This window comes from Lepisosteus oculatus, chromosome 7, assembly GCF_040954835.1.
Source record: "Lepisosteus oculatus isolate fLepOcu1 chromosome 7, fLepOcu1.hap2, whole genome shotgun sequence".
NCBI lineage: Eukaryota > Metazoa > Chordata > Actinopteri > Semionotiformes > Lepisosteidae > Lepisosteus > Lepisosteus oculatus.
The window spans coordinates 41,779,617-41,796,781 of NC_090702.1; the positions used below are offsets into that span (position 1 = coordinate 41,779,617).

Here is a 17,165-nt window from a genome sequence, read left to right on the forward strand (position 1 = left end):
CTTTCATCTTCAGTTATACCTCGTCTCCGGCGACATTTTAATCCAGCGCAGAGCCTCAAGGGTTTGCTAGATATGATTCTCAATAAATTGTATTTCAAAAAAGCACCTGTCCAAATAGGGCTTAAACAAGAAGAAGCAAACCAAGGCAAATGGACTGAAAATCATGACAATAACCATGAGAGACACTGAATTCACTTGCATTACATCATCATAATCAATTTCTTATTAACATCCATGAAAAGATTACTATTTTCAAACTGTTAGAATATAAATACTAAGCATAAAAAACATCACTATGTATGTGTTGTGAGTTAAATTACAGATTTTACATAATATGCAAATGTTTTTGTGATCATTTTGATGAACTGATCACTCATGACTGACCAAGATACTTCTGTATCAATCTAATTGTTGCGATACATCAGTTTAGTGGAGAAAGAGCAGATTGGGCACTATGATGAGGTAATTCAACTTGTTGAACATCAAGAAGTAAATAAGTAAATAAGAAGTACAAAAAAGAAATCAATATGCCCTGCTTATCGAGAGAGCTTCTTGTCATCAATATGTTGGAGGTAGGACTATGTCTGCACATACCTTGGAAATATAGTCAGCCAATGGCAGGCCATGATCTGGGAGACCATGAGTCAGTACCCCTCACCAAGATTAACAGGTAGGTCCAAGTCTATCCAAGTGCAGTGGTCTGGACAGGCAGGAAGAGCCCAGCTTCTTCAAATCTCCACATGTAGAGACTGATGGCAACCTCACTGTACTGCTCTACAGTGATCACGTTCTGGGACCTCTCTTTCTGAGCATGAGGGCTCATCCTGACACAACATCACTCCAGCAGGACAACCCGCATCGACAAGCTACTTGTGTAACAACAGATGAGATGAGAACGTGACTCTTATGCCTTGGATTCTCTGCTTACTAGACTTGAGGCCCACAAAACATTTGTGGGATGAGCTTTGGACATGTGCAGTAGCATCTGGTACTCAGAGAGTGAGCAGATAACAGAGACTTCAGGAATGTAATAGAAATATAGCAGAATTCCTACAGATGGCAACTGCTACTTTGTGCAAAGCACTCATCGCAGACATACAGCTTCAATGAAATGCTTCAATAAAACATCAATACCCTGAATAAAATAGTTTTCCTGATAAAAACTATGTGAAAATGTTATCAACTATAAGTGTAACTGTTTTTAATGTGCAACATATCATAAATTAAACATTTCCAAAAATAAGACCCTTAAGTTTTAATGTTCCTATATTCATCTGTAGCAAACATTTAAACTTCTGATTTTAAAAGTTTACTAAACTATATTTCTTGACTATAAATATGAACTACTATTTTTACTGTTACATTTCTTCTTTATTTCTAATCCCCTTTCTTATATTAGAATAGTGTTTAATGTGTTTATGTTCATTATGAACATATTATTTTTCCATGCTAAAATCAGTAGCTCTAATTTGAGCAGTCATTAAACTTGTATTCTCAGTACCCTTCAAACCAATTGACAGTATGACCATAATCTACAAATCATTTGAGCTATTCAGTCCTACCACATGTAGTATCAAGTGCCATACATACTCTCCATAGCAGCAAGATCCCTATGCCTGTAAAAATAAATATTGACTATTTTCAAAAAAGTACCATGTAAAACAATCCTAATTCTTACCGGTAAGTGCATATTTTCAATATTGTAGCTAACGAGATCTGCCAGCACCTAAATATAACTTAACTGATTTGGATGGCATTGGTAATAAAGCTGTAGGAATGATTATTTCAAAGTCCTTTCAGAGAAAATGAATCAAGCATTAACAAGCATATAAAAATGGATACTGTCTGCTCCACTGTTCAATTACTTCTGTTAGTAAGCACCACAATGACAGTAACACATCACACAAAAGGAACTATGGGGGCCTGTGTGATTATTGGGACTGTTGCAGGAATGAATCAGCCGTCATGATGCAAGTCTATGCTTGCAGCAAATGAGAAGGAAATCTTTATCTTGCGTTTCCTAGAGCAGCAGGAATTCAGGCGGAGCTTGGCCTGACCAGGTCTCGTGCAGCCCCAGGGCTATAGTGCCTCTAGTGTGAGAGACCAGCCGCAGTTGGAGGAACTTGTACAGTTCCCTGTTCAAGGACACTGTTCTGCAGTACAACTGGGACACATTTTTATAGCATCTGCTTTAAATGTCCCTGAAGAGAAAAATCTTCTAATAGGAAAGTTTCAAACTAGGTCTCAAACACAACATAAACGGTCAATCAATTTTTAGCATGCGATGAGGAGTCATTTGTAAGTGTTTGAATGTATAACACAGATCATTTATCAGTTCATCAGTATATTTTTTAATTGTATTTACCTTTCCCTGATCTCCAAATTTCTTAGGGGCTTGATATTAAACTTTGCATTATCTCATGTAATGGACATAACCCAATTTGAAGTGAACAACAATTCTGAATAGATTTTACCCACATGTACATTAATCATTAATTTAATTATTAAGGATCAAAATGGAGTAATTTATTTTAAAATTCTCTATTTCCATTGTGTACTGGACAAAATATCTAATGGCATTAACTTTTTTCTTACCAGCTTTACTTGAATGGAACTGTGGTCTCACATTTAAAAAATAAAATTACTACAGAAAACAACCTTATCAGCTAGAAGCCTGAAAAACAAGGTACAGAGAATCCCAGTGGGCGTGAAAGGATAGTTGAACTCCTTGTCTTACTAATGGCTTTCGCACAGCGTGGTTGAAACAATGACTAACTCGGGACTCTCACAAAATAAAAATGTGCACCGAGAAAAAAATGACATTGTAGGTGTCAGATTTCCTGCAACTGACTGCAAAGAGAAAGCAAGCATTAAGTTCAGGGGGATGGTGTGGGCTGTCACTTTCAGGGTCAGCCTGCTCTCAGCCACCGCATGCCCGAGGAGACAAACCATACATCTGGAACACACAGAAATTTACATGCACATGTACCGAACCTGAGGTTCTATCAGTCCCGAGAGAGCTAGAGTTAAGCTCCAAGTCTCCTTCCTCCTAGTGTCAAAGCACTTAATGTCATTAAAGTGGCAGACAGCATGGCAGACAGCGTGACAGAGTTCACCATAAGTGAAAGCAACAGCAGATGACTGATTTGATCAGGCATAATGGGAGTGGAGAACTGCAGTCCGTGACAATACAAAGGCTAGATGAGTGTTCATTTTGTCTATCTGTACCCAGAGATTCAGGCTGACCAGCTCCTAAAACACATTGTTAGAATATGCCAATCTTAAAACCTTTTGGGTACCAAGAAAGAGCTCCCTAAGCAGAGCAAGATGAAAACTGAAAAGGCTGTCCTACTTAAAATATTTCATTTCAAATATGTATGAAACTTCAAGAAGCAGGTCATCGTCTTACCAAACCTCCTACCAGAACTGTTTACCCAACCTTCTGTCAGCCAGATGTAAAAGAGCAAACAAATAATATACAGTTATAACACAGATAAAAGTTTAGGGATGTAAACATAATGAATAATACAGCTCAACAATTCCAACCTTTTAAATGTTCGCTCTTTTTGTGTATTGTTGACTCAAGCACAGCCAAGCACTTTGGACTCAAAGGTGAAAGCACACAATTGCACCTGAAATTATGATTTTATGGAACTAAATCAGACAACACATGTATATCCTAACAAGCGTTAATGCAATATATTGAAAATCTTGTGGATTCAATGTTCTGTCCTTCTGTAATGTAGGAAAAGAGGTTTAAAGGGGATCAGTTTATTGCCCACTGAGGTCAAGTGTCCAGACGGTGTGAATTTATATAGACAATAATCAGGATTTATTTAGAAACTATGTTGGAAGATAAACAGAGTACAGGAAGACAAGCCAGAGAGTCCAAGAGAATAAAGTTGGCTTAAAGCTCTGAAATTAGCCTTTCGTGCATCCAGTGACTGACAGACTATAGCAGCTGAGTCATTAGCATCCACAGCAACTGTCTCTGCCCATTAGTCTAAGCTGTGTCAGTGAAAGCAGCAATGTGGGGGAGCTACAGGTTATGTAAAAACAGAATTAAAGAAGAAACAATGTTGTGTCAATCACTTACTTGAGCATTTGTTTTGTGAAAGATAAGACAGGTAATGCCATCATCTGATTTCCAACAGCTTAAAACACTGCTTCAACTACACTGCTGAATTCTGCCGAAGCAAAAAAAAAAATCAACTCTTAGCACAAATTGAGAGGCAAGCGAGACATTTCAAGAACTTCCCTTGAAAAGTAAAAACTTTGTCACAAATGATGCTTTCATTAGTGGCCACAATCCCTTCTGTTTAACAAAGAAAAAAATATGATTTCCCTAGCCTGCATGTAAACACTTCTCAGTTTACAGTCGCGCCTTGTGTCATATCGAAAGAAGCACCGTTTTCAGTTCAGCAATGTCCAGCTGCATTAAATATTTTGGGTACAAGCTTAATGATGTTGAAATTAATTTCTGAGATACCGATAAAGGTATGCTACTCAAAGCAAATTTGGATGCTGACATCTACCAACATCACCCTAAAAGATGTTTCCCCAATGTAAGTGCAGTTACAAATAATGTTATTGTCACCTGCTGTTTGTATGAGGAAATGATTGATTTGGAAGGGCTTAGAAGAGGTTGCTGCTGACGCCCAATCGCTTTAACCTTTTTGGAGATTTTCATGCTCAGCTTATCTTGATGCAGACATGAAAGGGATGTAAAGCAAATAGGAAGTAATCTAATGAAGGTGTGGCTGTTGGAAGTCATGTATGACCTGTGACTTGGTTATCAGATTGCTTATCTGACAGTGATTATCACAAACCCATTGTGATGAGTGCTTTTCTGTCCAGTGGTTGTAAACTATTTTATGTACAAGGGCACACCTGAAGAAGGCTCCACAGCCGAAACGTTGTGTTTTTTCTCTCTTCTTGTTTTCAGCATGGAATAAACCTATTACTTGTTCCTTTGCAGCCTACGCATGCTGACGCAGCTACCCACCTAAAATATATACAATATGTCCATCCATCTGTCCACTTCCTAACTGCATTATCCAATACAGATTTGTGGGGAGCAGCAGGGCACTGCCATTGAAACTGATGCTGATAGGTTTGAGAACTGTGTAAATATAACTAAGAGGATGTTTTATTCACTGTTATATTTCCTCACTGGGCTTCGGGAGACGCTTCTAACAAACTTCAAACATAAAAAGACCAAAGATCAAAAGAACAAATTACTTTAAAAAAGATAAAGTTAAACCAAAAAAAAAATGTATTATTCAGGGGTGAAGGACCTGGCATTTTCAAAGGTATAACAGGAATCCCACAACACACACTAATACACTCACTACATATACATGCTGCATATTCACGTGGTTTTCCATAGCTGTATAAATCAAATATCCTGCCCTGGCCAAACAAGTGCAGGAAATCCAACAAAATGTTCCTGTCTTCTCTACTAATGCGGTCGTCTCGCTAGTGATGCTGACGATTGCAATTGTAATTATCAGCATCAAAATGCAACTGTTTAAAATTAGTAGGATTGTTGGCCATGTATTTTGGTACAGAGATTTACTAAAACACCTGAGCTTGTGCTCCTGAGGCTTCTCACTGATTTTCCTTTAAAGAATATGGTTTTTGATGTGAAATTGAAAGAGGTAACAATTCAACGAATATCTAAAAAATAATCAAATTTTTCACATGATAAATAATGTCTGCAACCAAGCATTTTTCATGACAAAAAAAAGCAGATAAGCATGGCGTGCACATGCAAATCAGTATGATGGCCCCTATGGGGCACAGATATTTTAAAGGTAGTAGTACTTCCTGACTTGCATTTACACACCACCTCTATGTGAAGTTAGGAGGATCAAGACAAAGAGCCTGAAGTCATGGATATTAGAGGTGTATACGCTGTTTCACAAAAGCTTCACCTGTCATTTACCTATATATATAGAATTAAACGAAAACAGAAAAACATACATATCAGGATAATGCACTACATATCGTGGTCTTAAAACATAATTTCTTAAATTGTGTCTGTGGAAGTCTCCAGGCTCAAAGATTAAAATGAAACTGCTAAAATGTTGTAATTGTCTACACTGAGAATTTACATGTTCCCTAAGGCTCTCGGTAAAAGATTTATGTTGCTTTCAATTTGTAAAAATGTATTTTAAAAATGTAGTCAGATTAATTATTTTTCTGTGATGTATAAAATATACATTCAGCCAATACTCATTCTCGGCATCTGTTGTAAGGAAGCTAGATTTTGACTGCAGATGGTTATGAACTGTTCAGGATTTGCGCTTACAAGGTCATGGTCCTGTTTGACGAAACACATGCATGCTCTCATAGCACTGTGACACATAAAAACTGTTTCATTAGTAGTTTGTAGAATCGGAGGTGACTTTTATTTGATACTTCTTCTTTTTCCATGATGAAACGAGTTAATTTTAGAGGTGGCATTTCCACTACTTTCCACGGGGAAATATAAAAAAAACAAAATCTTAGGATGACTGAGACCCAACATTTCCCATTTTCATTAGTGCACAGATTTCACAAGAAAGCAAAAACAGCTACAATTGAACAGACTTTGCGCAGTAGATAATAATATGTACACTAGTGCATGTTGAGCAAACAACAGCTCATGTGTGACCCAACAGAAACAGGAATGCTGGCATCACAAAATGTTGATAAAACAGACCACAGATTCAAAGGAAGTTAAATTATTCACAACTGCTACAGTATAAACTGCTATTCTATGTGAAATATTGTCTCTGAGTGAAGTCCTCTGTGATATACAAGATGGATTTACACATTAGAGACAGTACTAGAAATAGTTTAGACAGTTTCTAAATGCATGTGTCTGGACTTAAGACTTAAGCTGAAGCATGCTACTGAATGTCTCCTGGTTCCACTCATCCTATGACTCTATTAATGGAAAGGTAATCAGATTATAGGATGGCATTTAATAATACGTATTTGAAAATGCTTCTTTGTATGTCATGGAATTACAGTGCTTGAGGTGCTGTGTTAGTAATATTGTTAAAACTGTGGCTTTAGGCCAGTATACTAATTACTATACATCTTTAATTTGAAATCGGCTCTTTTTGTGCAGCCTTGTCAGTTCATTTCTTGTAAACCATAGAAATTTAGATTTCCTCTCAACCCATTACCACAGCTTGCCAAAGCAGTAAATGCCAAGTCTATCCATAATTTATAAATATCATACATCTATAGTTAATAAAACCATCTACTATTCTTATTGTATTAAGAAGTACAAAACATGAGGGTAATCAGAGCACTCAAAACCAAACAAGCTAAATGGACCAAATGGCCTCATGCCTATAACCTTCCTTACGTTTTTACTACACTGTAATCAAGCAGATGAGAAGACTGCAGAGGGAAACTTAGCAGACGATTTACAGCTCTATAAAGAACTCCATTTAGAGCTGAATTGAAACAGAAGACTATCTGATCCCCCTATTGATGGAGGGCTTCTGGGACGGATAAGCTCCGTCTCTTCCCCTAATGAACACCGAGCTTTTGCACAGATCAGGCAGATTAGTCCATCCCCATAATCCATCTGAAAAGCCTGAAAGCCAGGAAAGAATGGCAGGATTTTAACTGCCAAGTGCAGTGCAACAGATACCATGATGCACTCAGAAGCCTAATTCATCTTTCGTTTGCTTATGTTTTTTCTCATTACCATTGTGTGGTTAACCATTCACTACAGACAATACTCTTCTCTGCAGTTCTTCTCTGCAGCATGTTTAAAGGTCACATTTGATCTGCAAGTAATGCTTTTACTTAGAGTCATGCCAATGTGTACTTATTATCACACAGAAACACGCTGAGGCAGTCAGAGGTACCTTATGTGCTAACTGCTTGAGGCGCTGCCAGGCCTGTCTTTGTAAGCTTCAGTTATAATCAGTCAGAACAGACCCCTAAACATCATATGTTGCCTTTACCTGTGATGTAAGATTTGTGATTCACAAGTCTGTGATGTAACAGTTCGATGTAACAGTTTGAAGTGCTCTATAATGCTATAACTGTTAAAGAACCCTTCTACATTAATCACCTGGAAAAATGTTCTAACCTTCTTATTATTTTTAATCTATAATTTATTTTGACATATGCATAAAGGTGTTTTGCCGTTATCTCCCCAAAAGATCCACATGATGCAGAATTATTCTTGGGTATAATATAATAGCCACAGTACCATTAGTAATAATGAGATTTTTGAACGTCTCCGTATTTCAGCAGGGCTCAGACCAAGCTGGCCCTGCAGGACATCTTCAGTCCTGGCCAGCTGTAGAGTTTGCCTTAGAACAGCTGGATATCCAATGTCACATTTTTTTATTACGTTAGCACTGCAACTCTTTTACTGTAATTAACAGAAATTAACTCAAGAGACAGATTCACTTCCTGGAATTTCACTGTTCAAAAGGTGTGCAATTTGCCTCGGAGTATAAAGAGCATAATACATTTAAAAACAGTGTCTCAAATTCTCAGCTTAATAGCCAAGTGAAGATTTTTTTGCATCGAATAAAGATACAACTGAATTTTTACTATTCTTTCTATACAAATCAATATGAAAATGACCCTAGGAAAATGAAGTGATTGGTCTTTAAAATAGGACAAGACAGGATGTTAAATTGCTCAGCCAAAATTCATTTACTGTACATGCTCTCCACTGTTTCTTGCATTTCATAAAGATCTTCAAGTCAATTTTATGCACGTACTTAATTCCCAATTTCATTTTCACCAGATGAAGATAATTCATTGTTGGTAACTCGATAAGGGCAAACGAAGAGTGATGAGGTAACCAGAAAGCAGAGCAATTTCAAAATTCTTTCACAAATGTTCAAAATCACCTCTGAGGTGGACAAACAAATGACGCTTTCTCTTTTGAAGTTGAAGGAATACCCAACAGTGATGACTTTACAGATTCAGACATGTCAGGTGACTTTGTTCTACAGATCTAGTGTATATGATGGCCTCCCAGCTTGGTTTGCCACAACCACGTCGGAGAGAGTGTGGTAACAGACATGCAAGACATTCCCATACACAGTATATTGGCACAGTATATTGGATCCAAGAAACCGATCTTAGGAACTGGGAAGAACTGTGGTCTCTGATTCAAGATATACTGTTTTATGTTTAGAAATTCTAAAATCCTCTATATCTGGGTAATCTGCCTGATGAGGTTGAGGGAAGAGATCAAATACTTGCTTAAAGCATTTTTGGCAGCAAGCAAGAAAGCTATAACATGTAAATGATTACACGGAGATCCCCCAACCAAAGAAAACTGGATTGTTATTATTTCAGAGATTTACGAAATGAAAAAAATTAACCTATCAGTTAAGACTCCAGAAGGAGGTCTTTAAGAGATATTGGGAGAGGTGGATTATTTATATTACACAATAATAATGATTTTATGTTTCTGGAAGCTTGTTCTTTTTTACTCCACCTTCCATTCTCCCCAGCAGTATGACCCCTGTCAAAATGGAAAAGAATGCTAACTAACAGACTTTATACTCATTTATATTGTGATACTTGATGTTTTGAGATGACTGTCAACTTTTTTCAAATGTATTTTTATTAGCTTAATAAGCTCATAAAAAACAATAAAACATAAGTAACAAACTCTGGTTCCTACTCCTAAACAACTTAGAAGAATAGTCTGAAGTTCAGGAAAGAGCTTTCAGTCTGGAATGGCATTGTGAAGTCTCAGATTTACAGACTCTCCTCACAAGGACCATCTTGGGAAATGTCCCCCATACTGAAACAAATCATTTTGATTTGGTGACAGCCTTTCACTACTGGAAAATGTCACCTCAATCTTCACTACTATTTAACAAAAAACTGGCAAATATCACAGTCTGAATTTTGATTTTAAATATAGAGAACTCACTTGACCTCTCTTTAGAATTCATTTTAGGCACAATACAGATTAAAACCTTTAGCTCTGATATAATTTTCAATTACATGTTTTTTTTGTATATTTTAATCTGTTATGTGGTTTTAATATCATTAAAACTGCTTTCATATATTCTTACCGAGAAGGAGTAGATCAAGGTCAAAATGTCTCTCTCAACTAAACCGTGAAAATTAATTTGTTAAAAACTGAATAAGTCTCATGTAAAAAAGAATACTGTACATTTGTTTCAGGTACACGGTTTCCTCTGTTGTATCTATAGAAATAAGCAAAAAATGGTTTGGTTATCAAATACTGTACCACGGATTAGAACAGCTTGGAAAATACATGTCTTTTGTTTTCCCATCGAACCCTAACCTAAATAACTGAGGTCTCGTAGACGTCGGTATATATTGTGGAAAGGCAAAAATACTCCATAAATCTTTGGCACTTATGTCTGAAAGCAATGGCTACAGTCTGAGCAGCAAATGATATGAGGGCATGAAAATAGGCGTGTTTACACAAGACCTTACAGCCGTCTGTCAAGAGATAAACCCACCATAGAGTAAGACTGGTACTGCGTAATTACTCGGTATGATTGGATTTTCTGGCATTATGTCAAAAAGATATCATATTCATTCTTTACTATTAGCCATATACAAAATGTTAACTTAGTTAATAATAGTACAGTAAACATCATGTGGGAACTGTCTACGTCCATCTATGAGACTATGACTTCAACAGGCAGACCTATGTAACTTACTTATCGCTTACCTACAGTAAGTACAACCAGAGACCAAATGTCCAATACTGAGCTTCTTTACTGGCACCACAGTGACATGCAAACATTTATGATTCATATATCAGTTAATGGGATTGCAGTTAACAAACACATGCCAGCTATAAAACAATTAACAATACCTACTTCGCAGTTATTTTCTATTCACAACTACCCATAAATCAGCAAAACAAACGTTCAGCATCCATCCTGCATAGATATTCATTTACCCACATTTGTCCATTTTTCTTTGTGCCATAACAGCTTATTTTATTAAACAGTATTTGTCCTTTTTCTAGAAATTAGCATACTTATTTCTCACATAAAACACATCCGAAGTTGACAGCCTTTGACACAGTGTAACCCATTTTGCCTGTGAAATTACTAAATTTATTTTACAACCATTAAAAGGGTAGAGTTGGCTTTGAATTTCAATTTTGACACGATCGACATGAACTGGCTTCAGTTACAATTGGATCTAGTCTATGTGGCATTCAGATTTTTAGTTTGGGAAGGTACTTAAGTATTCAGTCCATCGTAGGACAAAGGAGAAAAGCACAAAATAGAGTCACAAATCAAACATATCCAGAATATCTCCTGAAAATGGGAGGAAACTGAAGCATCCAGAGAAAAAAACACACAGACATGAGGAGAACATGTAAACTCTCCACAGACAGACAGTCCAAGCCAGGACCCCACAGCTTCAAGGCAGCCACACTCACTGCTTGCCACAATGATAAAATGTATTACTGCGATCTGAGAATCTCAAGGAGGTTTCCGTTTAACTCATTTAGACATCTAGTGTGGGAGTTGTTGTTTTTTTCATGTTAACAAAAGATTTTTTTCAACAATCGAATAAACCCTCGTGATTTTGATATGCTACTGTAAGCACGATGGCACAAGAGCCTTTGAAATTCTACACTGAATCCTTTTTTATCACCGAGCACGAGGCATGGTGTCTTTGCAGATGGCACTGTTAAAAGTTTAGCCAAGCATGTTTTGGGTAAACATAAGGCAAAGAGATCTTCACAACAAAGCCTGGAAGTAAACAGGAGAATGAAAGCCGTGTTGACAAAATAACGATTTTAAACTTACACTACTATAAAATGTACTTCCCTTTAAAGGGAAACTGCCGTCCAAATTTCTGAGCTCGGTTATTAAATCTCGGTAACAAAATAAATTCACTGACAGTATTGCACAGTTTTACTAATTCCAAATTAAGCATAAAATCGTGAACTGTGTGAAAGTACTCTATGGTCGCCCTTGCTGTCACAAACCGTGAAACCAAGGATTTGCATGGATTGCAACATGAAGCCGCCCTTCCTGCTCACTAGTCACTGTAATGACTAATGTACTGCGATGTTCAAGGGAATAAGTACAGGTTGTGCAGCAGACCCCAGAAATGTTCCAACATGATCTGCATGCAGAGTTAACAGATAGTGTTTGTCGGCAAAACCATCTCAAACTCGAGAGTAATATTCTATTGGATTAAAACAGACGTATTCACAAGCCTGCTTGTCTACAGTGTAATAGGGCCGTTTCACATCACTGGACGTTTTGTTAGCTTGCTCTGAATCGCAGGCAATGACAGCAATACGGCGCTCCTCAAACCTGAATTTCATCCACTATGTGATGTAAATTTAAGGTTTGAAACATTACTGTGTACGTTTTACTTTTGTTTCAATTTGAAATGCACTCATGCACTTCCGATGACTACAAAAATAGTGTTGTAGTTACCCTTTAAATAACACAATCATAGATCTTTAGTATTCTTCTAGGAGTAAAATCATTTCTTTAAGAAATATTTCACATTCAAACCCATATAGCATGTTCAGAAATAATGACAGACGTAACGGAAGAGGGCATAATGGTTGACCTTTTTTTATATTAAAAGAAACATTACTTAAGGGATTGTAAATTGACCAGACCTATCTTATTTCAACTGGTTTCATTTTTGCATTGAAAGATAAAAACTTTCACAGTGATCTTCTATGACTGCTAAACAATATTACAAGTTAATCATTTAGCTTACTACCGAAATCAAAAGAACCAATGCAAAGAGTGGTTTCAGAACATGAAACTCCCAAAAGAACAGAAACTTAAGAAATCAGATGCATTTTAAATGGGATTTGTAGTATTTTCATTCATTATATTAAGCAGATTTGGAAAGGTTAAAACTGCCATCTGCTTTTTGTAGCAGCTACCATAAAGTAGAGGAACCAGGGTTATTTTTCTTGACTTGGCACACGAAATTAAGCTTGTAGGCTCCCAGACTACATATTAGGATTCCCTTTTCATTGGCTCCATGAATCAGGACAACCGAGTTAGGTCCAACAAAGCTACAGTATTTCCAATCAATTTAGAAACAGCATGTGCTCTGAACTATAGCCTTATATTAAACAGAGAACAATAAAGTTTCAGTATTAGTAAGTGGGTTTACTGTGACCTTTTCACAGACACAGCCAAAGATATCACGCACATGCTCGATGCAGTACATTACCAATGACAGGCTGAGCTTTGGTACAGCCTTGATGCCAAGACGTCTTTCAGATTTGTGTTGAGCTGGGAGCTCCGTTACCTTCCCTCTTGAAGAATCTGGATGCAATGGGCAGAATTACTGGTACTTTACTGGCGACTGGTGATTACCATCCACTGACCTTAATCACACTGCACTCCACAGAACCAAGGCAACACACATGACATAAAGTTATATATAAATATGGCAAAACCCTGGATTAACTGATAATGTGACACAATAATAAATATGGCTATAAACACTCAGATCAGATCAGGACAAATAACTTTGGCAGCTAATGATTCAAGGACCTCTTAATGGGACAGGGAGGCTTAGTTAGCCAACTTTACCCGGATTCTCTCTTCCCTTGCACACAAGTGACTTAGGGCTCCGACTGAGTGAGTTAGATGGACTTATGTCAGCAAGACTGCCTGTGAATTGCTGCACAACCTGGATCCCCAGGCATTGCTAGAATTCTGTGATTATCAGTATGATTTGTAAGATAACTGCGTATATTCTATGCGTTACATAGATCTGCTTCTATTCTAATGTCAGATCTAAGACATGATGTCTTAGTTCTGACACTGGCCATATGGGCTTGCTGTGTGAGAGGAGGTGCATGGTTTGGCAGTGGACATGAGTCACGATGGTTATCAAATTGATCATCCGCAGTACATCAATCTTTCCTAACGGCCGAAGAAACGTAATTAAAAGGCAATATTTCAAAAGGGGCTGAGAAAAGGGTGATGAGATGCACTACGCAGCCTAATGTTTGGATTCAACACCAGAGAATCGGATTTCAAAGGGCAGAACTATAATAATAAACATGGGGAATGTAAGGAAAATCTAAACAAGAGATGCTCCCAGGGGCTTTTCCCCTGTCCTCTAATCTGAGGCTGTTAATCTCAGAATGTTCGAGATTCGTTTGTCCTCCTGCCAATACGCTTCAATTCAGCCAAAAAGAATTCAATTACACTGCCAGAGGGGGGAAAAAACGAGAAATCACTACCTTTCCCTTTATGGATATGAATATCTACAGCACACTGTAACAATACCAAGGGGAAAAGCGTCTCTGCCGGTCTGTGGAGACTATAAGGATTTTATAACTAATCTGTACTGGTGCCTCAAAGGAATCTAATAATGGCCAGAAATTGCACTCTTTAAATTTGTCTAAAGCGTTTGGCCAAGGACCATTAATAATGAAACACTCAGATCAGATCAGGACAAATACACAAGGACACGCAACAACGTCACTTGCTCTAGATTTCTTAGAATATAACGATGTATTATAATGGTAACGGAACGTGTTTTATTTTCATACTGTACACTAAGATGTAAGTTAAACTAATTTTGTAATACGAATAATTTTAAACTGAAAGATCACCTAAACACATGTGGAAACACTCTTCAGGTACAGTAACTCCAAACCACCACCGGCTAAGTTTTGAATGTAAACCCCTGGGTTAACTGATTATGTGACAATAATAAATATGGCTATAAATACCGCTTAAACTCATCACTAGCCTAAATGTTCAAAGACGATATGCAATATTTTTTTAAAAAAGAATCAGCGCAATATCGTAAACCTGCTTTTTAAAAAAAATAGTAAATGATCAAAATGTTTTCTAATCTAGATCGTTCGGTTTTGCTGAAAAAAATATTTGTGATTCGAAGCGTGACATCAATACCAAACCTTCTCTCTGCCCTCAGAAAAATGAATTACGGTTGCCTGCGGCTTATAAATCACATGTTTGATTCACAAATAAAATACAGGGATTGAAGCGTTTGATCTTACCGGTGATTTCACAGGGTCTAATGTGGACAAATTGCAAAGATCTAGAGCTGCGCTGTAAAAATCCAACGCAAATGCCCCATATTTTATTGTTTCTTACAAATGGGGGAAGTGCTGAGAGAAAATCAGAAATTCACACTGAACTGAAGATACATAGCTTTCCGCTACAGCTTTCTGTGTTTCTGATACAAAACACGGAAAATAATTTCACGATATTCGGGTCACTAAAAATGTCAACTTCAGAGAGGGTTTCAAAGAATCGTTTGCAAATGGTAAAAAGTTTGATCATTCGGAAACGGTAGGAGCTTTGAAGCATAACTTTTTTTTTTGTTTGTTTTACGGAGCACAACCATGTACAATTTAAAAGTTACTCACGTTCCAAGGATTTCTTTGAACTCGAACAGCTTCTTGATGTCATCCACTTGCTTTTTCCACGACTCCTTACCGGACTCTCCGTTCTCCCGAGCCATCGTGCAAATTGAGAAAACAAGTGGATTTTTACAGACCCGAGTGGATTAGGCGGCTTCCACAAACTTCACGTTGGGACTTCCTGCTCTCACTGGCAAACACGCGTTCAAAGATACAGTTTTTTTCTATTGTTTTCCTTTTCGATAAGTCGCCGCCCTTTATTTAACTTGGTCTCTTTTCTCCCCCCACCCCCCCTCTCACGCACTGATGTTTCGGTTTTGCACGCCGTGTAACTGGTTGGCTTTCTTCTGGCTGTTGAACCTCTTAAGGTTAAAATTTTGTTTGGCCGCCGTAAATGTTGGTGGGCAGAGGCGTGTTTTCTTCGTTTTCTGCTGCCGTTATCTTGTCAGCCAGAGTTCTCACAGTTCAGAAAACCTGTAAACGCTCGTAGAAGTCTTTCATCAAAATGCTTATTGTCGGGAAATATATTTTTATTGAACCATTCTGACTGTGCCATCGGTTGTTATGGCAATGCGAGGAGGATGCTGCTCTGCGCTCTGGCTGTCGGCGTTGCGCTTGTGTGTGCATCCGTGTGTGCCTGAATGACTAGAGATAATTCGCATTGCACCAAAACCGGGCTCACGTCAAAGACGAGGGGTTGTACTACAGGGGGAGTCTTTTGCAGCAGGTTGTTCTGAATTAAATAGCGAACGATTAGGAAACAAATGGGTTTTCACGTGAAGTGCAGCAAACGAGACTGTCGAGTGGGCTCAGTTAATGCTCAAGACGACTTCCACTCCGCACGGCGCTCTCGTTTCGATAATGGTAAAATGGGATAGACTTAATGTACTGTATATACGACATACCGTACAGTACCTTGGCCTCAAAGCGAGTAACTTGGGTCTCTTTCTCCAACTTTGGAACGAGTGAGGTCTTTAAAAATATTTTGAAAATAAATGTGAAAAGCAATTAAAAGACGAAGTGGAATTGTAAGAATGACTATTTTCACATATTTCCAGAAAACAGTTGTTTAATGTGGGAGCTAATGACTGGATTCAGACCGCTGATTACCAGTGACGACCACAAATTCACTCTGATTCATGCTCATATCATGGTAGCTATTTCTACAATTAGGCTGAATTATTCTCTTGAATGCAGTAGAGCAGTAGGTTCCTGTGAAGATAAGTACAGTGCAATGTAATAGTACGAAACGCATGTTTCAGATTTCTGTAGTAGTGCCAACATGTCCCATGAATAACTGAGAGCCTTTATTTTTTTAGTGTTTTAAAACTCTCAGTCTAGGGTCCCAGTCAGCTCTGGTTCAGGTGATGCGATTTCCGAACCAACCTGTACATCAAAACACTAGCCGATTGATAAGAGTGAGAATATAATTACCCCATTTCCACAACTTGTGTTTCCACTCTGAACTTTAAAGTTACAACTGAATGAAAGAAACCAGATCTTCAGCGAAATCATATACTGTACAGTACATATGTAACAGATAATATTTAATCCTTACACTTAGCGCTTTTCTGGACACTCCGCTCAAAGCACTTTACTGGTAATGAGGACTCCCTTCTACCCGATGCCGGCCATAGTGCGCTATCACGCTCACCACACACCAGGTATCACTCAGTGGGGAGGAGAACAGAGTGATGAAGCCAGTTCATAGATGGGGATTATTAAGAAGGCCATGATTGGTAAAGGCCGATGGGTAGTATGGCCATTCAGTTAACACTGTATGTGTAAT

General features: G+C 37.8%; 1 protein-coding gene across 3 annotated transcripts in view; it reads right to left on the reverse strand.

The window, feature by feature from the left end:
* camk1da (calcium/calmodulin-dependent protein kinase 1Da) overlaps positions 1-17,002 on the reverse strand; it is a 134,739-nt gene extending 117,737 nt beyond the window's left edge. Inside the window, exons 1-2 of one of the 3 annotated variants that reach the window (XM_015352379.2) lie at positions 15,383-15,465; positions 13,201-13,295 (exon numbers count right to left, since the gene is read on the reverse strand). Coding sequence is in view for 2 of the 3 variants with exons in the window: in XM_006633352.3 (XP_006633415.1) it covers positions 15,383-15,477 (95 nt within the window). In the remaining variant the exon portion in view is untranslated. Of the gene's footprint in view, positions 1-4,096; positions 4,177-13,200; positions 13,296-15,382 lie in introns of those variants that run through there. The other 2 variants (XM_006633352.3, XM_069192522.1) reach the window with 2 other exon arrangements.
* Between the last annotated feature and the right edge of the window lie 163 nt (positions 17,003-17,165).